Source organism: Lineus longissimus, chromosome 11 (genome assembly GCF_910592395.1).
Source record: "Lineus longissimus chromosome 11, tnLinLong1.2, whole genome shotgun sequence".
NCBI classification, from domain to species: Eukaryota; Metazoa; Nemertea; class Pilidiophora; order Heteronemertea; family Lineidae; genus Lineus; species Lineus longissimus.
The window spans coordinates 12,030,673-12,052,041 of NC_088318.1; the positions used below are offsets into that span (position 1 = coordinate 12,030,673).

At 41.3% G+C, this 21,369-nt stretch overlaps 3 protein-coding genes across 13 annotated transcripts in view; 2 read left to right on the forward strand and 1 right to left on the reverse strand.

The window, feature by feature from the left end:
* The window catches only part of LOC135495713 (TOX high mobility group box family member 3-like), a 95,355-nt gene extending 86,613 nt beyond the window's left edge, over positions 1-8,742 (forward strand). For 8 of the 9 annotated variants that reach the window (XM_064784582.1, XM_064784581.1, XM_064784575.1 and 5 more), the window contains 7 exons: positions 735-1,145; positions 2,968-3,092; positions 3,325-3,460; positions 3,576-3,656; positions 3,942-4,238; positions 5,307-5,458; positions 5,735-8,742. In XM_064784582.1, coding sequence (XP_064640652.1) covers positions 735-1,145; positions 2,968-3,092; positions 3,325-3,460; positions 3,576-3,656; positions 3,942-4,238; positions 5,307-5,458; positions 5,735-5,798 — 1,266 coding nt within the window. In that variant the 3' untranslated portion in view covers positions 5,799-8,742. The remainder of the gene's footprint in view (positions 1-734; positions 1,146-2,967; positions 3,093-3,324; positions 3,461-3,575; positions 3,657-3,941; positions 4,239-5,306; positions 5,459-5,734) is intronic. The other variant, XM_064784576.1, reaches the window with a different exon arrangement.
* Positions 8,743-11,469: 2,727 nt separating this feature from the next.
* Positions 11,470-14,390, reverse strand: LOC135496255 (ribonuclease P protein subunit p29-like). 3 transcript variants are annotated; one of them, XM_064785485.1, is made up of 6 exons: positions 14,372-14,390; positions 14,011-14,072; positions 13,366-13,598; positions 13,126-13,194; positions 12,609-12,781; positions 11,470-12,105 (listed from the first exon to the last, which is right to left on the reverse strand). In XM_064785485.1, the coding sequence occupies exons 3-6, from the start codon at positions 13,584-13,586 to the stop codon at positions 11,963-11,965; spliced, it is 606 nt and encodes a 201-aa protein (XP_064641555.1). In that variant the 5' UTR covers positions 13,587-13,598; positions 14,011-14,072; positions 14,372-14,390; the 3' UTR covers positions 11,470-11,962. The 3 variants fall into 3 exon arrangements, with proteins under 3 accessions (XP_064641555.1, XP_064641554.1, XP_064641556.1); XM_064785484.1 differs by lacking the exon at positions 14,372-14,390 and adding an exon at positions 14,252-14,348; XM_064785486.1 differs by lacking the exons at positions 14,011-14,072; positions 14,372-14,390 and adding an exon at positions 14,142-14,269.
* A 55-nt stretch (positions 14,391-14,445) lies between these two features.
* LOC135496254 (cytoplasmic tRNA 2-thiolation protein 2-A-like) lies at positions 14,446-19,889 on the forward strand. Its single transcript, XM_064785482.1, has 12 exons — positions 14,446-14,612; positions 15,172-15,252; positions 15,458-15,596; positions 15,862-15,922; positions 16,122-16,231; positions 16,532-16,797; positions 17,241-17,376; positions 17,748-17,879; positions 18,116-18,207; positions 18,586-18,876; positions 19,037-19,100; positions 19,268-19,889. Exons 1-12 carry the CDS (start codon positions 14,554-14,556, stop codon positions 19,379-19,381), a joined length of 1,545 nt encoding a protein of 514 aa, XP_064641552.1. The 5' UTR covers positions 14,446-14,553; the 3' UTR covers positions 19,382-19,889.
* The last annotated feature ends 1,480 nt before the right edge of the window (positions 19,890-21,369 follow it).

Sequence of the window (21,369 nt, forward strand, 5' to 3'; positions counted from 1 at the left end):
GGAATAAATTGTATATTATCCACATCAATCTACAATATCATGTACACACGGTTTTGGCTTCCTGAACTGAATCGAACTCCATGCAATTTAACTTGATTCAGCATATTTCCATGTCAAGCTAACTTTACTAAAATCATCATGTACATGGATATGTAGTTACCAATATAAATGTACACATACTCTGTGCAATTGAACTTGAATCAACACATTTTCCAATTCAAGCTAAGTTCACCTGAGTTAGATGTGCATCTGTGTACAGTTATGCATACAAAATATACTGCTGATGATGGCCTTTTTCCATGGAATCAAATGCAGCCAATTGACCCCAGTGATTTGTCGATTTCTGATTTTGATCTGTATCAGCGAGATGGGAGATTCTTGATGAATTCTGTCAGAGGCCGCGGATCATATTTACGGATATAAATTGCTTGTGCATTTATCCAGATGCGCCGTTTGGAAAAAATTGACAAACGATCCATTATGATTTATACTTGTGGAATGGTCTCTTGGATTTGTGCTGTGTGTGGGATGGGTAAATGTAAACCCCCATATTTTCATGACTCTTGAAGGAGAGCCCTAATATTTTCATGACTTTTAAAGGAGGAGTGGGATTACCTGCCAGGCCGAGTCTGTTGTATTGTTCAGGGGACTTGTATTGTAGCAGGAAGGTTGTTATGAGTTGTAAACACAATACTTTTCGATCCTAATCGAATTGTTCTTCTTTCTCTTTGCAGACATTCCATACCCCAAGCTTCGGGGATGAAGACTTTGACATCCCACCTCTAGGCGTGCCGCAGGAATCAAGCGGTGGATACGAGACGCAGCCTCTTTCCCATCCTCCCGTCACGCAGCACGGCGCATGCGAAATCATCCAGAACCAATTCACGCATCACCAGCACCAACAGTTTGTAGCACCAAAGTTCCCGCCTCAACATATCGACATCCCGGACATTTTATCAACAAATTCACAGGGATTGTCCTTCACAACGTTGGGTAAAGCTCATCTTGCATCGGGCCTTGGGTTAAATATCGCACGAGGGATGGAGCAGGGATCGCCGTACGCTATGGCATTGGGAGCCAATCAGATGTCTCCGCCTCCGGAGAGTAGTAGTGAGGATAGCGATGACACAGTGCCATTGGCTCAGGTGAGTGTCTTGTTATTCTGTGTCGAAGCAAATTTCAAACGAGCATTTCAATGCCCTTCCCGCACCACAGTCGGTATGACTTTCCTTGTTGATTATACCAATGCATCATCAAAGTCTTGTTTACAATTTCCACTTTGAATTAATATCCAACTCAGGGAAATTTTTCCCTCTTTTGACAAAAAATGTCTAATTTGTGTAAAATGTATACTTTCTATCATCCAAGTTTAAATTTCCATGCTTTGATTGAGAAATTGCACGTTACAAGATCAGGTTGATTTAATCAATACATTGATGAGACAAGATCAAAGTTTGGTTAATATCAACATTATTGTATGTCCTCATATGTCTGGTCAGAGAGGCCAGATGAAGTTGTTTCAATGTTTATCTCGTATTCTTGGTCTGCTGAAGTGTTAAAAACTTAATTACTGAGACCACTTGGTGCTTACTTTGTCCACTTCTTGCCTAGAGGGCACATAAGGCTTCAGTCATCAGCTTCCCCTCTGTTTGGTGGGCGGTCTGGTCAAGCTGCTTCATCTCCACCATGGGTGCTCACTCCTTCCAAGGGCACTTTTGCATAGTCACAATTCTGCTGTAAAAAGCTGAGTGTCATGGCTCCCGTTGACGTGCGGACTTTTGCAGGAAATGACACCCCTCCGCAGTACACCAACTCTGCGCTAGGCCCTTGGGCCTCTTGTTACAGGATACAGAATACATCACAGTGCTGCCATCTTCAAAAAAGTGTTATAACAGAGGGTGAGCTCCGACAAAAGCAGAGCGTTTTGAATTCAAAACATACGTATTTAGTCCAACAAAAGTTTTAAAAGATGTGATTAGCAATGGTTTACTTCAGACAATTTGCAAAGAAAGAATTAATCCATCAAAAGTTATACTTGCTTTGTTGTCATTGCAAAACATGAGCGAATTATGAACAAATGATAAACATATGAATTATTATGTGTAGCCTTATTTATATATGATCATATACAGTTGCTTTGTGGGAATTTCATTTGCATCGCGGAAACCATTCTTTGTGCATCTGAATTCTGCTTCTTGTCTCCCGGGAATCAAAATGGATGCGATCTTTCATCAGAAAACAATGGTTGGATTATTTGAAAGGGTAGCGATGAATCGAGTAAGTAAAAACAAGTATGCGCGTCTCATCTTTCGGAATTATCTCCCAGGCCAGAGTTAGGACTTTCTCTCGTTCGTCGGCCCCTCTTGGGATTTCTTTGCAGTGACTTAATCTTTTCGGATTGTTTGAGAAGTTTCTTTTCAGAAGTTGCCAAGGATCTTGTTTGTTTGTCTTTGACTGACGTCTGCTGCTCTGTATATTGTTGACCTCATCATGTTAGCTCGTGTAACGGTCTTCGCCAACATCCATTTGGGATCCAGTGCATTACTGTATTAAAACCCTATAAACCAAGGTTTACAGTAACGAACAAGAACCCAAGTCGATGTCGGAGCTAACACTGCAGGGTCCAACACTGGTTGACCTCATCCTGATAGCTCCTGCAACAGCCTCCTCCACCATCCATTTGGTATCTCGTTAACAAACAAGAACCCAAATGAATGTCTGACCTTTATCACGCTAGTCCTATGTACACAGTTCGGCTGACCAGATTTTGGAAACGGACTTCTCAAGACCTTTAATTGTCCAGGGCTTTTGCATAGATATATGCGGCACACAAACAATGACACATAGCACTGGAACACTCCTACAAAAGGACTTTGGGCTCCATCAAAAAGTGTACATAAGACCAGTGTGTTTAATTGCTGCTCGGTAAATTTGCACGGAGGTTTATTTCAACTGTTTTACTTTCAGCTGGCGACGGGGTTAAAGCGAGCAGCCGCACAGCAGGCAGCCCAGCAAGCTCAGGCACCGCCAACAAAAAAGAAACCAAAAACGCCAAAGAAGAAGAAGAAAAAGGATCCTAATGAGCCACAAAAGTGAGTCGAGATTGTAAATGAAAAATATGCTTTTACCAGTCGAAGTAAATAATATGTCTAAACCCCATTATCTAGCAGCCCTCAGTCTTTCCTCAAATGGCCATGACTGGTTGCTGTGGCTTTGGGAGTTTTCGTATCAACCCAACAAGATCTGCAAAACTTTGGATGTGTCTGTTTACCAAAATAGGATTGATTTGTGTACATTTTCTCTCAACGATCCTTTTCTTTTCAGGCCAGTATCAGCATATGCCTTATTTTTCCGAGACACACAAGCTGCCATTAAAGGACAGAATCCTAATGCGAGTTTTGGTGAAGTTTCAAAGATTGTAGCCTCAATGTGGGACAGTTTGGATCCAGATACGAAAACGGTAAGTAGGCCTACTGAAGTTGATCTAAGAGACAGTAACTTCAAAAAGGAAAATTTCAAACTTTAAACTTTTGGAGCCCTTATGAATGTTTATATCAACAATTTTTTCATTGCAGAGATATAAGAAGAAAACGGAAATGGCTAAGAAAGAATATTTGAAACAATTGGCTGCATATAGGGCAAGCTTGGTGTCAAAGGTGAGAATGGGTCCGTTTGATCCCCCTAGCTCCTAGCTATAGACCCCCTTTAAAATGATAGGAGATGCTAAGAATGGAATTTGTGAAATGAGATGCAAAAAGTACCGGTAATATCAAAATGTACGTGTAGCTGATACAGCGTAGCATGGTGTAAATTCGTCTTGATGGAAAGCAAGTGTTTGCTGTTAAGTTTTTTAGCAACTATTAACTGAAATGACATCATAAGTGATGACATCTTTAGAATCTGGCTTGAAATATCAAAAGGGATATTCTTTTTTCTCGCAGCAAACGCCACTAGACGCTGTGAAAGAATCGAGCAAGTCGCCACCATATTCGTATCAGATGTCGCCAAAAGATTCCCCGACTAGCATTCCCTCGCCGCTACATTCGCACCCCGTCGCCACAATGGCGCAACAGATGACCAACTACCCGTCGCCAATTTCACAAGCTCAGAATATGTCGCCGATCGCCCCTCGTACACACCAGATGGCTCCACCTATGCAGTCAGTGCCACAAGTCCATAGTCCGTTAATGACTAACGATAACGGTTATTCACAGCCCATGGTAAGATACTACAATATGGTGAGCATGACGTTACTAACTCAGACCGCAAGGTCAACCGTCAACAATCCATTCTTTACTATTCATGCTTTAAAGCCGCAGTTCATTTGTTCAAAGTTTGAAATTTGAAATTGAAAATGACATTGTGCAGTTGAATATGAATTTCAACAACACTACAGATATGCAATACATGCCATTTTTCATTTCTCTTGCGTGTCTAGTTACTGTAGTTCAGCCATGAGTATTTCTACTTCCTAGCAGGACGCATGTAAACAAGCTACAGAATACCACGTCCATGCTCGAATGAACTGGCATTTCATCTAGCATCAAAACAGCTCCTCTGAAAATGAACCAAACTTGTTTGTTTCTTCTTGTTGAGAATGGATTGTTGACATGCATGTCTAAGCCAGCCTATATGTAGGTGTACTGTACATGCCAAATATTTGTAGAATTCACTATGTTTTTGAGAGAGTATTTTATTTGTAAGGGACAAAGTTTGCCTCCCGTTCATTGTGTCATCAAGTTATTGCTTCATGCCGTAACGTCACAGTGTCAAACTGCAAAGGTGGTGCCAATGCTTGAAGTCGAGAAGGAGCCTCCCTCTTGTTGTGTCACGAAGGTGCTACATCATGTTGTATTGTCACAGTGTCAAACTGCAACAATGGCACCAAAGTTCAAAGTTGTGATTGGACTTTTACAAGCCAGGAATGTTTACAAGGCATGTAATGGCAACTTTGGTTTTGTTTTCCTGGCCGGTTCTTTTGCAAGCATTGGTTGCCAAATCAATAACCTTTTGTTTAGGAAATGCTGTTGGCTCAGACTCTCAGTTAGTGGTCAATAGGTCCCAGGTTCAAACCCTACATTGGCTGTGAGAGTCCATGCAGATCTCTTGGTCTAAGTTGCCTTAGTCCACCCAGGTGTGTAAACGATACAAAAATGCTCAGGTTATAGTGCTGACTGAGCACTTCATCTGAGTTCCACAGAAAGGTTTCATGATGATAACCTCTGTCATAGGCGATATCAGACTCTAAACCCCCGAGTTTAACTTTTAATTTTGTATTTCATGCCTAGATACTCTTGTCTCTCCAGGCTAATATGCACCAGACGGGCATGCACTCACCTCAGGATTCGCCCTGCAACACGGGACTGTGTACACGTAACGGTTGTCGGAATCTTGCTATAGATAATCAAGGATGGGACAATGAATACTGTAGTAATGAATGTGTGGTACATCACTGTCGGTAAGTGCAATGTGGGAATACTGTAGTAATGAATGTGTGGTACATCACTGTCGGTAAGTGCAATGTGGGAATACTGTAGTAATGAATGCGTGGTACATCACTGTCGGTCAGTGGAAAGCCTAATGGTTTCAATCTTCTGTGAAAGAGGAGAGACCCCTATTGGTGACTTATTGTAACTTGACCAGAATTATAAGGCCCCTGCCTAAAGTCTCCCTTTGAAAGTCAAAAGTAAACCAACTGCTATGTCCAATTCATTCAAACTCCTCTTCTTTGCAGGGACGTGTTTACGGCGTGGGTATCTGCACGACAAGCAACAAATAGCTACGCGTCTGTCAAGTAAGGAACGCGCGTTATCTTTAAATGGAATTCAACGTTTTACGAACAATCGGTGCATTTACAGAGATTTCCAGCAATTCAACGACGTATATCTACGTCTATCATGCCCAACCGTTCTGTGCCCAACGACTTAGATCTATGTCTATTATGCCCAAACGTTCTGTGTCCAATGACGTAGATCTATGACTCCGAAATAAATCAGAACATTTGCAAACCTGTATGTGACCTGTACCAGGAAAACCAAGTGCATGTGGCACAGAAGATGAGTGTAAATGACACTAGGAGATGATGAAAGAAATTCATATACTCGAATTTCACAAAAGGCAGACAACAATGAAATCAAGAACCAGTCAATCTCAACCTGCCAATCTCGGAGCAACATGTGCCTGAATTTCCTGTAATGGGTCACATATTATCAGTTTAAAAAATGATTGTTCTGAAATGGACTGTTATAAGAGAATACATTGTTTAAAAATATATAGTGGATATGCCTTTAGGATTGTGCCTATCTTGTTCAATAGCATGTACTTCATTGCCAGGGGCATCATAAAATTTGTAAAAATAAAAAAATGTTTGACTTGAAAAAAATCCTTCATTCTGTTGTCGCTTATCTTGATCAGACTCCCACATGAGTAGTATGCAGACAAATTATCTGAAATGTGACCCATTATACCAAAATGGGTATTCAGTTGCTTTTGGCCTTGTGGAGTTATCCAGTTATCCAAATACCTTAGGGATAGGGTATAAGCTTTAGTTTGATACCAGTCCCATGTGTTGTGGAACCTGAGAACGAAGATACATGTATCTGTAAATACGTTCGTAGAAAAAGGAAGCTTTTCGAAGCTTTTTAACAACATTTTCATGAGAAATCAAGGATTTTATGACAGAAAATTAGCCATTTTCCCTTTGGAGGACTTAATAAAGGTAACTCTAAAAAGATAGATAAAGTTAGATAAAACATTTTAACCTGATTGACTGACAGAATACTGAGGTATGATGTTAGATATGAAGCTTATTGTAGCATGATCTGGAATTATTTCATACTGTCGGTGATTACTCAATACAGGCCTGGTGACTTACTACCTGATTTGGTGTGATGTGTCACAAATATCCAGTATGTCGCAATATACACATGACTTGGAAAGTAAGGTTGGATGTAAAGGTCCGATTGTGGTTGAAATATGTACAGAATATGAATGTCCAAGGGTTAATCAGGATAAATGCCACAATCTGATGCTGGAACCTGTTGAGGAGACAGTGGTTGTACAAAGATGTTCTGTATATAGATGTTAAATATACCATGTTTATCTTGTCGATGATGAATCATGTTACATTGTACGTGTTTACAAGTTCGATATTGTCTGAGTGAAAATTATATTGTACATGGTATCAAAAATGTGTGCTTGACCTTGGAGATATCATAGGATTGACCATGTAGGTCAGCTAATGACCTTGGAGGTCAACTAATGTTCTTGGGACTGGTTAGGAAGTAAAACTGGTTTGTTGGGGAAAGTTTTTTAAAGTTTTGGGTCCATTTATATCCCAGTGCTAGGACTTTTGTCATAGAGGAGGCACTTATTGAAAAGGAGCAAATTCTCCATTGTTTAGCTTTGATGAAGTAAAAAAAGCTAGTATTCCCTCCAAATACTCAGATATATTAGCAGATTCAAATCGTGGACCCAAGTGAATCGTCATTGGTGTGACATAGGGCCTACTTTGAAGTCGGCAATGAAATGAAAAAAGTGCCCTTGGTTGTTGAAGGTTGAAAATGTTTTATTTCGTGTCTTGTTAGTCAATTCTGTTCCGTTGAAATTCTGTTGTTCCCTGATACTCGACGTGCTAACAAATGTTTATGGAAACGTGTCTAGTGATCAGTTTTTGTCCAATCATTGCACTTGATACCGTAAATTTGTTGAGATCAGTTATGTGGACATAAAAACACTATATATAACCCTTTCGCGGCCGTGCCGGGTATTTACTGGCCTGCAAAGATGCGTATTGCCAAATGTTCGCTCTTCTCTATCATTCAGTACAGTTCCTTTAGGTTTGAGGTTGGTTACACGTAAAACACAAGATGACAATGCTAATCTATTCAATGAAGACCTCGTCCCTAAGATTTGGTTTCACCAACTATTATACACCTTTCCAGAAATGGGGCGCTGAGTGTCCGAAATAGTGATGTCATAAGGGGAAACTAGGCCTTATGGTGGAGGGACAAAGGAGATAGTCATGGTTGACCAACACACTTGAATGCCTTTGACGACAGACAAGGGGGAAAAAGATAGTTCCAATGCAAGCCACCAAGCATGTATAGAATGAAATTTTTCCTTAGCCAAGTTGGGAGCCAGGCCGCCTGATATATCCCAGGTGCAAGCTAGGGGGTTGCGGTTGGAAAGGGTGAAAGGAAAACAGTGGTGATGTACGATGCAATTTCTAGGGACAAGATATTTCCCATTTTTGCTGCTTTGTATTTTTTGGTTGAAACAATTTTGGGTTTAAAGCAAAACCAGGTGCATGTTGTACAAAAGATGAGCTTAAATGACACCAAGGAGGTGATGGAAGAATTTGATGTACTCTTTACTTCACATTGGCAGATAACAGTGAAATAAAAAACCAGTCCGTCTCAACCTACTAAGCTTAGAGCAAAATGTGTTTGTACTGGTTTTGATCTGAAGGGTCACAAACGAGTGGTCTTGCGTACATTCGAGCATTGTAATTTCCGAGGAGCGTTACTGGGGACGGAAAAATGAAGTCGAGTTACTTGATGAAACCAACAGTCACCACCAAGTATACAGGACCAATGGTGCAACTTGTACAGCCCCAAAAAAGGTACCCCTGTGGTCACTGCTCTTGATAGCTTTCAAGTTCGAATGTTCACCACCACATCCAATGTACTGTATTTATTTTCTGTCTATATAGATGAATAAAAACAAAATAACTTCCATTCATTACTCTCTTGTTTTATTCTGAACTATTGGAGGCTTTAGCCTGGAAAAGATATACCTGTTGGGGATCTTCTAAAGGAGGACTATAGGCATGAGATAGATGGTATAATTGGTTGTCTTCAGGTGACTGGAATCCACAGTTAGGAGTCTTGTTTGTGTAAATTCCTCATAAAAGAATTGAATTTGTGTAACTTGATCTACCTGGCTCCTGCATATAGTCTCCCTTTAAGAGATTTACATCTCATTCAAAGAACATTTGTGAGTGACTTCCAGATGTGCGCAAGTAATGGTTGACACCACAACCTCTTTCATTGGCCATTATTTACTTCAAGCGTGGAGTAAGATGGGATATTTACCAAAGGTAGAAGGCTTCTGATGTTGACCCGGGCACATGATGTAGAGCCACGTAGGGTATTTTCAACAATAGTTGAGTAGGGAAGACTGTCTTCCAAGTACACTCGGAGATGGAAGCTCTATCAAAGGCAGAAGGGTCCTGTCTTCAAGTTCTGTTAAGTAGGGAAGACTGTCTTCCTAATACACTTGGAGATGGAAGCTCTACCAAAGGCAGAAGGGTCCTGTCTTCAAGTTCAGTTAAGTAGGGAAGACTGTCTTCCTAATACACTTGGAGATGGAAGCTCTATCAAAGGCAGAAGGGTCCTGTCTTCAAGTTCAGTTAAGTAGGGAAGACTGTCTTCTTAATACACTTGGAGATGGAACTCTACCAAAGGCAGAAGGGTCCTGTCTTCAAGTTCAGTTAGTTGAGTAGTGAAGACTGTCTTCCTAATACAGTTGGAGATGGAAGCTCCAGAAAAGCAGAAGGGTCCCGTCTTCAAGTTCAGTTGGTCGAGTAGTGAAGACTGTCTTCCTAATACACTTGGAGATGGAAGCTCCAGCAAAGGCAGAAGGATCCAGTCTTCAACCTTAAATAGATTGCTGTATAGGTCGGTTTCTCGTCAAACGCATATACATGTATATATCATATAGTTCATTGCTTTACCATACATGGCCGCGCTGGTTTGCTGCGGGAGATGAAAGGACTCGGAGAACAGGAAGGGCGCATTTTGCATTTGAATTATCCCACCCTTTCATTGGGGCCTATAGTGAAAGGCCTTGTGGAATTGTCACATGTCCCACACCTCACATCCTAGGCCCTTGTCTGGCGGTCAGAAGAAGGTGGAACAGGAAGAAAGATTTCTGGTGCCAATTTAATCTGATTTAATCTCGGTAATCCTTTGCCAAAATCATCTCAATCTCAACGAATGGTAACTGTAGGAATCAGTAAACTTGTAGGGAGGAACAGTTTTCTGTAAGTAGCATTTTTGGCATGATTTAGAACCCTGTTGTGTTCAGATTTGTACCTGGTGCTCTGAGGCCTGGAAGGTAGGAGCATTGCCGAAAACTGCCAAGTTTACGTTTTCACTCCCCACATATTTCAAATACTTCAGATTTTCCAAATTGGCAAACATTGTCAGTGGGCAGTTCCCCACTTCCATCTCCGCATGCCCCAGGTCGGTCTAACATGGCCGAAATGATAAAGATAAAAGGCAAGTTTCACAGAACTACAAACTAAAAATTATTTCGTGGTAACAAATAAGTCATTTGCTAATTTATTTACACGTAAATCTTCCAAAAATATTAGTTAGATGCCTATGTACGACAGCCACGTTTTATATCAAATCATCACCAAAAGCATTATATCATGAACATTGGAAGACATATCCATGGACAGTTCCGAGAAAATTGCTTGTCGTAAACATGCGTTGCCTGTGAAGGCAGACATTTATTTTCGCAAACCATCTATTATTGGCATTTTCCTGATCAAGACCCCCTTTATAAACATATAGAGGTTTAGCCGTCCTCTACTTCAGCATGACACACCCTTGCGGAAATGAACATTGGGTGTTATTCCATGCATGGTGATACGTCTGCATTCACTTGGAAAGAGGGATATCAAAGATGGAAACAATATTTGTAGGTACCACTTTGTGTCCAAATCGGTCACCATGCAGAGCATGTTCCTATAAATGACATCATAGAGGTCTAGCTAATTCCGTGTTTTCATACTCGAAGACAAAAACCCATCCTTACAAAAAGGCAATAATCTAGAGTCAACCTGCTCGCCCTTGTTATTACTGGCATGTTCTGCGTTGCCAAAGGTTGGCCTCAACGTCAACATAATGCATTGAATCTTAGACTAAACGTAAACGTTTCGGTATGTTCGCGTAACCTCGCCGCAGTTGAGGACCCGCCGGTTGATGTCCGTCAGTCAGTCCAGGTGATCAGTTGCCGTCTAGTCATTGAATATTGAATTCATAAAAACTGCACCAGAATTACATAATCATGAAAGGTGATCCTTTGATAATCCTTACTCTCTGTAAACTTGGCTAGGAGCTGTTGCAGGTTCCAGGTGGCCCGACATGTCTTGTAATTTTGTTGTCTACAACCCAGTCCGAGATGTGTGTCCTTGGCCAGAGTGATGCGACAGAAACTGAGTGTGGTGTAGTAGATTTGAATGTGATTTGTGGATTTAGTACGGTACCAAATTCTATTAGGTAATGACAATTGTACATGAGCTGTATCAGGTAATGTACATCCTGGAGGTACATGTACATCAGCTACTGAAGGGACGAGAGTTGTCTCAATGGCTAAGGTGGGCCTGTTGTCCTTACCAGTGGCAGAAGAGTCTTGATGTTGTGGGATAATATCAATGGACCAAAAAAACAAAAGCTCTGAATATTTACAAGGTTTATTAGCATCTGAACACATTCATGGTAGTACACATATCTCGTTCACTTACTCGCTCAAAGATGTTGTAGTATTAGATACTGATGTAAAAGTTCACGAGGATATAGACATACAATCGAAAGTGTGATGAAATGTCCATGCCATCATCTTAGCTCCACTCGAGCAATCCTTGATGAGAACAGGATTACAAACAGTTCGGTATCAATTCCTTAAGCCTTAACTGGTATCAGCCGAGATTGCCACCCATCAATTCTATTAACAACCCCCAAATTGTACTGACCGAATAAATTTCAACAGAGTTTGTCTTAATCGCTGACACAACCAATAAGAAGTCCAAAAGATTCCTTCATTTTGATCACGAAATGTCCATGACCTTCCCCACACTCTTGAACACCTTGCTTGTGTTCCACCTGAATGATGCTTTAATCCCTGCTCCTCTTAATCTTGCTCCTCTTAACCTCTGACATCATCCGTTTCATCACGAAATGTCCATGACCTTCCCCCCACCCTTAAACGTCTTCCTAGCCCTCATACTGGTCTTGGATAAGAAGTTATCACCATGGATATTGAACACGTAGTCTTTGAGCAGGAATGTGAAAATACTATTCCTCTTTGGTAAAACTGAAAGGAGAGATTGGAATTGGTAAAGAAGGATTGAAACCAGAGATTGGAATTGGTAAAGAAGGATTGAAACGAGACATTGGAATTGGTAAAGAAGGATTAAAGAGTAAGGTAAGGTGGTACACATAATAGCCCCAGTTCAATTATAGCTTCAATGTGCATTGATGTTTACTACCAGCCCTTTTCAACACTGCAGCGAATATCATTGTACTTGGGATATGATCGTACCACTTTACCTAAAGAAGATTAGAGCTGCACTGCTCTTCATTATTGTAATGTGAGCATTCAAAATGGCCCAGATATCAGGTCGCATGCTCAATAGACCATCCCCAGAGGCAGCAGAAGGAATAACAAGCCCTACAGAAGCAAGGACCTGGAAGCGCCTCACCTCAACTCACTACATGGTATGATGTCCACACCTTACAAACCATGCAAATTTGTCCCCTGAAGACCATTGAATTGACCCCTCAGTACTTGCCTATAATTCCCCACTAATAACTCACCTTTTAACTTATCATCCTTTGTAATAATCTTGAATGTATTTTTCGTTTCTTGTATGATGATTCCAGATATGCCCACCAGGGAATCACATTTCGACTTGGTTACTGTCAGGATACAGCCATGGTAGTCTGCCTTCAAGAGCGCCTGCTGGATACTAGGGTTGCGGAAGTCAAAACTGGAATTCAAAAGTTAAAGAGTTGAAGTCTGTTGGTTTAAGCCTGAGCTGGGAACAGTTCAACAGGTACGAGCATATCTTGGATTCTGTAGCATTGACTGAGTGGTTAGGAGTATCATTCCCCCTAAATTTCTAGAATCCCGGTCCATCGCATGTTAACTTCCCAGGCAAGCTTGGTATCCAGTTGTAGTCCTGTGTTGAGGAGAGTAATGTCGAGTTAGTTGTCTTGCTCAAGGACAGAGATTAGACAGCAATGATCCTTCAGAGAGTCAAACCCATGACCCCCTGATTATGCGACTGAAACTATAACCACTATTATGCCAGTTAGTTAAGTAAGAACTTACTGTGAAAAGTCAATGAGGTCAAACATGTAGTCTTTCCACAGCTGATGCATCGGTTCATAGAGCTCATATCTGCAAGAAGAATTAAATACATGTAACCACTCACATTGATATTTGTAAAAACATGAAAAATAGCAACTAAACAAGTTTCATAGGAGAGGAGGTAGAACAAGTAGAAGACATAAACTTAATTACTTAGAAGAAGATATTGAGAAGTAGAAGAAAGAAACTTTTGAAACTTACTTCTGATGTTCTGGTTTGATTTCAAACAATCTTGCACTCTTCTTGTCCTTCGTTGTCAGTTTTTCCTTCTTTTTCGGTTTCATGTGTTTCTTCAGAGTGTGCTTGCCACAATTCTCGAGTTTCTGGGCCTTGTGCGGGTCCAGGATGTCAACCAGTTCATTTCTCAGGCGTTGCGGATTGACGTGTTGCTTGAGAAATGCGGTCACGAAGTGCTCGCTCATGGAATCTTTTGACTGGAAAGGAAAATGAGAAGAAAATGAAGTTGATACAGTCCCCGTCACAAGTAACATAACCCTCTGCTATCCGGAAGCAGTGCAAATCTACACTATGTCGCGTAAACTGTGTGCAACCACAAAATTACTTTGCATATCACTGTGAAAGTTCGCATATATTAGGAGTACTACACTAGACATAGTGTGTCCTTATGTGCAAAATGCTGTGGCAAACCTCGGAAGAGGAGGTTCTGTGTAAGGATTGCCTGGATGTACGAGAACTGCTAGAAAATGAAGAGTTGGGTGGAGTTGCATTTAGAGATATAATGATGACGTTATTACAATTATGAAATTAGCTGGAGTCATTCTGGAGACAAAAAATGTGTTGTCAGGAGGGTACTATAACCTAGTTTTCTCATATCAAGTAACTGACCGGAAGACCCAATTTTTTTCGCTCTCCTGTAGCATATGTGGGCAGGCTGTTGTACAGATCCTCTGAAAGACAAAAATGAGAAATTCATATGGATTTGAAAACTTTAAAGTCATCATCATGAAATGAATTACCTGAAAAGTGACCAGCCCCCCCCATCATCCAAATTCTTGGAATAAATAGAATCAACTTCTACTTCTGCGCACTTTTGCTGGGTCTACAGTGACAGACAACCATTACATACTTCCTGTCACAATTTTCCCAGTCTCCATCCTCCATACATGTAAAATAAAGACAAAATATGCAAACTAAAAAAATATTGTGAAATGAAATAAATTCATGTTCAGCTATAGCGTAGAAGTACCTCGACAGAGTCAAGCGCAGCTCTTGCAAGAAATGTGTATATCGATGCACTACGCAAAAGTTATGGTTTCACTGATTTTGCGTAAGACTCCCATTAAAGTCACTTCCGGATTAAACGTGCAGATATTTGCAATCGAAGTTCTCCTTATTGCGCGAAATCCATTTAGAACAGAGCAAATCGAAATGTGTAGCGTGCAAGAGGGTGATCTTGATGTTCCAGTAGCACGGCCAAAATTAGCCAGGTATATTCCAAATTCAAATTATACGAAGTTTTCTGAGAGACCTCATTTTGCACTACATACAATACACATGTAGGCCTATGTACTAAGATCTATAATGTATGGTATGCCATGATCGTGATGATGTGTACCAGTACTACTCTACATAACCATGATTACATACATACATAAATAAAACATACACACTCTTTATCACTATCAGTCTATGCTCAGATACAGTATGTATGAATGTGAAATACTGTCAGTGATGGTATCTTGAAATATTTGTCTTCCACTTCCAGGTTGCACAACCGCAGCCCACCCACGTAATTTTTAGGCTGTGATTGCCTGGCATAGCTTCCCAAAAATCTATTTTGCATGGCTGAGGTGTGGCATGATCCTTCAGAAAATTGATGGCATAATTCTAATCGGAAGTGCTGCAACAGTAATCGATGCTAAGTGACAACTGTAAACCCAGAAATAATCACACACGTTTTATTTTCCTGTTTTCAGCTATTCGCCAAAAATGATGCAAAAGTTGCAATTTCACAACACCGCAAAATAAAATATGTGTTTATTTCAGTGATGAGAAGAGCAAGATCTGTATGAAATGTGGAGAACAACAAGCTATTGTTGTGATAAGGGTGGGAGATCCCTTCTGTAGGTAAGTCGGCAAGATGTTTTGAACCCAGGAACTCCGATGTGGTGAAACCGATGTGGCAGGCTCCAGATGTTTCAACTAAGTCACACCAACAGGCACTAAATATTGAGTTGAGAGCTGAGTGTCAATTATAAATAATTAATATTACACCATCAATCCCTGATTATCATAAGTCCATATCATTAATGTAACATTGTTCTCCTTTCAGGGACTGCTTCATGCAATATGCCGTTCACAAGTTCCGCTCAGCGTTTGGGAAAAATAAAGTTGTGGGATACAAAGAGAATGTACTGATGGCATTTTCTGGTGGTGCCAGCTCTAATGCTATGTTACACTTGGTAAAAGAGGTGAGCTAATGACATCTGTAATATTTGGGGCCTGTAGATCACCAGTTGTACCTCTCGCTTTTGCCTTTATCTCAAAATTGCAGCAACATTATAGATGTATTTTGGGTAGTAATGAGGCAGAATTTGTTGCCTTAAATTTAATTTCTTCAGCTGCTTCTAAAGGCTCTTTGTGTCTTGTCAGTGACCCATCCCCTCTCCCAAATTCTTGGAGAGAAGAAATAATGCCTGCTCTTCATAATGAAATCTTTTTGATCATTATATTCAGGGTAACAGTGAGAAAGCTTTCAAGAAGTTAGGATTCAATGTAGGATTGGTCTTTATTAATGGTAGGTTTCATTTTTCTGTGGTTTGCACATTCTCCCATTTTGGAAAACAGAACTGACCCCGGCACCAAAATAGGATCATGCTATAATAATGATCATTATCATCTTAATACCCAAGGAATTCAAAGCTCTGCAACAAAACAAAGTCAGTTCCTTTCATGTTGTTCTAGCCCGCAAATTTCAAATTCATCTGTCTTTTCAGAGAGTGTTGTAAGCGGTCAGACCCTAGCAGAGAAAGAAGTATTCCGGGACGAGGTTTTATCTGTGATGAACAAATCAGAGTACCCATGTTACTACTCTTCACTAGAGCTGGTGAGTTTTATGCCAAAGTGTCTAAAGCATTTCATTGTCATGATTATAGTCGTAGGTCACAGTGATTAAAATCACTCGTTTGGACAAAGAAATTGGTTGTCAGAAAACCAATTTTGCTTAATCACATGGCAAGCATTCCTAACAAATTTGATCAAGTGTACATTTCAGGGTGTTTATGTAGGAAAGATGCCAATTGACTGACCAGAGGTAACTGCACCAGCCCAGCCCTGACCAAATAGTAATTGACTTGATTAAATTGAGCATACCTTACTTATTTCGTGAATAATATGTACATTTCAGGCCCTGCATGTGGGCAAAACAACAGTTAAGAGACCAACTACACATGATCAGCCCATACCAAATAGTGATGGGTCATCTATAGATTCCGGTTTTCTTCTACAAAGTTCTCAAGATGGAAAAGAGACGCTGGAATCTTATACGGACCTTGTGGACAATCTTAGGTTGTCTCAGATGTCTCTCTATGATAGTGCTGAAAAAGACTTTTTGGAACGGTTGAAATCTTTTAAGAGTCTAACTGCTAAGGAAGAATTTGTTCACTTATTGAGGTATGTGTGGTAATCAAAATTTGTGGGCTAATGACAGTAAAAACCTCTCCATCAAGGACACCTTGGGACTGACAAATGCTGGCCTCAATAATGAGGTGTCCTGAGATCAAATTGTTAGAAGCAACCAGTTTAAGACCGAAATCGCCATCCCTAATTGAGGCGCAGTCCTGCTAAGAGAGTTGTCAGTTAAGAGAGGGAGGTTCCACTGTCCTATGCATCTTAACATGAATATTATTGACTGTCAGGTTACTTTGTACCTGGTATAGACAAATAATGAAAAGAGCAGTGGCATGAAAAATGCTTATTCTGTCTGGGCGGAGGAATACACCCTGAGGCATAACACCTCCAAGTGCACAGCAAATGCCAAGAAGAAAAACTTGACTACTGTTGATTGTTCATTGTTGACTTCTTGACTTATATCTAAATTATCCTTTCATCCTCAGGCACCAGTTGCTTCTCGATATCGCCAGGAAGAATGGATACACCAAGATCATGCTGGGAGATTCTTCCACCCGGTTGGCTGCAGCCATCTTGGCAAATATATCTCAGGGACGTGGTGCCCATGTGGCGCTGGATACGGTGAGAACTGTCAGACTTTCTCCGTACCTATCCCCCAGCCGAATAAAAAAACTTTCTTTAGAACTGAGGAGCACACAACTGTGCTACACTTGGCCAAGTAATAGGCCCGTTGAGAGGTCCTGAAGTGGCACTGGCAAGGCTTGAACCCATGACTTCTGGTCACAAGTCAAACACTCTTCCACTGTATCATCCCGTTCCTCACCAAAGTTAAAGTCAGCTGGGCTATAGCCCGAGCTGAGAATGGCTCATCGGCTGGAGTGCATCCCAGTTTACATAGCATTATGCGACAAGGAGTATTACTCCCCCTGGAAAGGATGCCGGTCTATCTTTCCCCACCAAGACACTGAATATTGTAGTTGTTCTTCTTGCAGGGCTTCCTCGATTCCAGGCTTCCGGATGTGATGTTTATTCGACCGATGCGAGATTTTACAACAAAGGAGATAGCAATGTATAATATTCTCAATGATATTCATCCTGTCGTTGCTCCCAACTTATCAACAAAGGTAAATATATTAAGTATTGTTGACACCTTGGAAAATTAATTTCCCAGATTGCTGGGAATCAGGCAGGCCTTCGAGCTTGCTGAGCTGGCCTGCAACAGGAAAGGAAAAAGTTATTCAGTAAACATAAAACTGTATTGTTGGAGTCTTTCCAATGAGGAATCCTGACTGAAAGCAATATCTGAACAGCCTGTGGTTTATCATTTCATATCCGATTAAAATATATATTCATGTTGCAGATGCCGATGAATGCCAGTATATATCGTCTGACGGAGAACTTTGTTAATGGTCTACAGAATGATTTTCCAGCTACTGTCAGTACTATATTCAGGTATGTCAGTTTTCCAATTCAGGGATTTACCTTTAAGTTCAGTGAGTTACTAGCGGGAGAGGGAGACTGGCCTGCTATTAAAGTAAAGTGGTTTAGCATGGACTTTTTACATCATGGGCTCTATTGGTGTGATTTTGTCCTTCGAATGAGACTTAAAACCGAGGTTCCTTGCAGCTGGTGTCTATGCCAGGGCAGGTTAAAGACCCCACCAAGTGAAAAACATGAGTAGCTTGCATGGACTCAACCTCTGGCTGAAGCAAAAAATGCTCATCCCGCCTTGGGAGGAGGAATACTTCCTGGTGAAACTCACCTCTAAGTACATAGCAAACGCTGATGAAGAACAAGAAGTATAAATAGCAAGTGTGTTTTTTGTTACAGGACTGGTAGTAAGATGCAGGCTGCAAGGTCTAGTGACTCAAACAAAAAATCAAACGGTCCTCAGGTCACTGAAGCCAGATCTGAGGCCCCAGAATATTCCGATGACTGCTGTCCCTTCTGTATGGCCCCGCTGGACACCAGAGTGACCGAGTCGTCTGCTCTGTATGCCACCCAGTTCTCAGAGTCGTTATCTCAGCGAGCAGATGTGGTGCAGGATTCTGGGGGATGTGGCTCGAACCAGGAATGCTGTGGGAAGGGAGACGGAAGCTGTAACACTGTTGCTGATGTTTTGTAAGTCGAATTTAAAGGAATGTTTGCTGTCTATGACCGTGATGAAGTGTGGAGGAATTCTTTAGGCTGTTGTTGGCTGAGAAATGACAACTTAAAACAAACTATCTGAAACCATGGTTTTTCCTTTGTCTAAGTCTTGTCTTTCTTTCTCAACATGTAGGCTGACTAAAGCTCAAGTAATGTCCTATTTGTGTTATGGATGTCAACTGGTTGTGCGAGATATGGTATGTATCAAGTTTTGCCATGGCTTTGTGTAATTGATGCTAAAATTGAACTTTTCCCAACAAGCTGATATTCTTCAAAGTGTATTTTTCTGGTCTGTGAAAATGATACCCCCACTCTCTGTTCAATCAGTGATACACCCATTCTATGCTTTCTTTTCTTTTTCCAGAATGACCCGGTCCGATATCTTCCTGATTTTGTGCTAAAGAATATTTCTTGGAGAATACGCAGATCGACAATGCGAGATCAAATCAGTGACTTTTTACTGCCTGAGGACGATTGACGATTTTAACTCTATGAGACTTTCACTTTTGGAGGATTTGGACTTTTAGAGGACATTGAATAGACTGGGAGGAGGGTCACTCCCAATGACACTTGTAGTGCTAAAGAATGCATGAAAGGAGGTGTTTTTTGTGTGGCAAAGCAAGAACTGCCCAGGGCAAATAGACCCCCACCTCTCAGTCAACACCTGCAAGTAAGCCCAGGGGCTGTGAATACGCACCGAATATACATTTCAAGTACAGTAGTGCCGGAGATTCATCTGTCTTTAAGGATGTGTTAGGTTGTGCTAAGAATTTCAAAACAGTGTCGTTGAATAGACTGATCCTCAAATACGATAACTGCCAAGTTAAGCAAAAAAATGTGCACAATAGCTACACCACGACAATGTTTCTTTCCCGGTGCCACAAGAAAATTTAAAACAATTTTGTAGGCTTGACAGGGACTATAGAAACCTGGCAACTGGGTTATATTTGTCACATCTATTTACAATAAATCATTTCCTAGCATAATATTTTGTTAATAAATTTTTGCAATGGACTTCTTACTTGATAGTCTAAGTGGTTGTCAGCATTGCAAATAATGACAATTGGGAATTGGAGATTCATGTGCATCTCTTGCATCCATTCTACAATAATGGAAGGACCTCTGATTAGAAGGACACCAGAGAAATGGAGCTGCCTTTGGACGGTTTGGCCTCATTGAGCTATACAAATACCTCGTGATATTTCAACTCCAATGCTGAAGGGACATGGTTGTACCCAACACATGCGTAGGTACAGAGGTCCAGGACTTGCCTCGGACACCCTGTGATATGTCACCTCCAGTGCTAAAGGGACGTGGTTGTACCCAATAAATGGCCAGACAGAGTTGTCCAAGACTTGCCTCAGACACCCTTTGATATGTCACCTCCAATGCTAAAGGGACATGGTTGTACCCTATAAATGCCCAGACAGAGGAGTCCAGGACTTGTCTCAGACACTCTGTGATATCACCTCCAATGCTATAGGGACATGGTTGTACCCTATAAATGCCCAGACAAAGGGGTCCAGAACCTGTCTCAGACACTCTGTGATATGTCACCTCCAACGGTGAAGGGACATAGTATTGGTTTTACCCCACCCATGCCCAGACAGAGGGATCCAGAACTTGTCTCAGACACCCTGTGATATATCACCTCCAACGTTAAAGGGACCCAAACATCTCAGGCTGTTCTGGGACGTCGCCTTTTACTGCGAATGCCCCTGCTATCTCCTCTCACATTCCATCAGCTTAGGCCACCTTAAATGTCTTCTGTCACCTCTAAATGCGAATGTCCTCACCTGTCCTATGTCACCTCCAACACCTCGGGCTGTCTCTGGACGTCTACTGTCGCCGCCACGCGATTATTTCTACCGTCTTCTGTCATCACCTAGAATCGTCTTCTGCCACCTCTAAATGCAAATGTCCTCACCTGTCCTATGTCACCTCAAACACCTCTAGCTGTATCCGGACGTACGTCTTCTGTCGCCGCCACGTGATTGTTTCTACTATCTTCTGACACCTCGAAACATTTCAGGCTGTCCCTGGACGTCTTAAGTCGCCTCTGAATGCAAATGCCTCTTCTACTCCCGGTCCAATCTCACCTTCTTGAGGCACCTCAAAATGTCTTGTGTTGCCTTTAAAGGGGAATGCCTCTACTGTTCTATTCTCATTATCTCAAGCCACTTCAAAACGTCTTCTGCAGCCTCTGAATGCAAGTTTCCTGCCCTCCCAACACACCAGGCTGTCTCTGGACATCTTCATTCGCCGTGAATGCAAATACCTTTAGGTCTTCCGTCCAATCTCATCATCTTAGGCTACCAAAAAACGTATTCTGCCACCTCTAAATGTAAATGCCCTGCCCTGACCTCCGTCACATCCCAACAGCTCAGGGTGTCTCTGGACGTCTTCTATTGCCCCTGCATGCGAATGTATTTACCCCTTCCGTCCAATCTCATCAACTTAGGACAC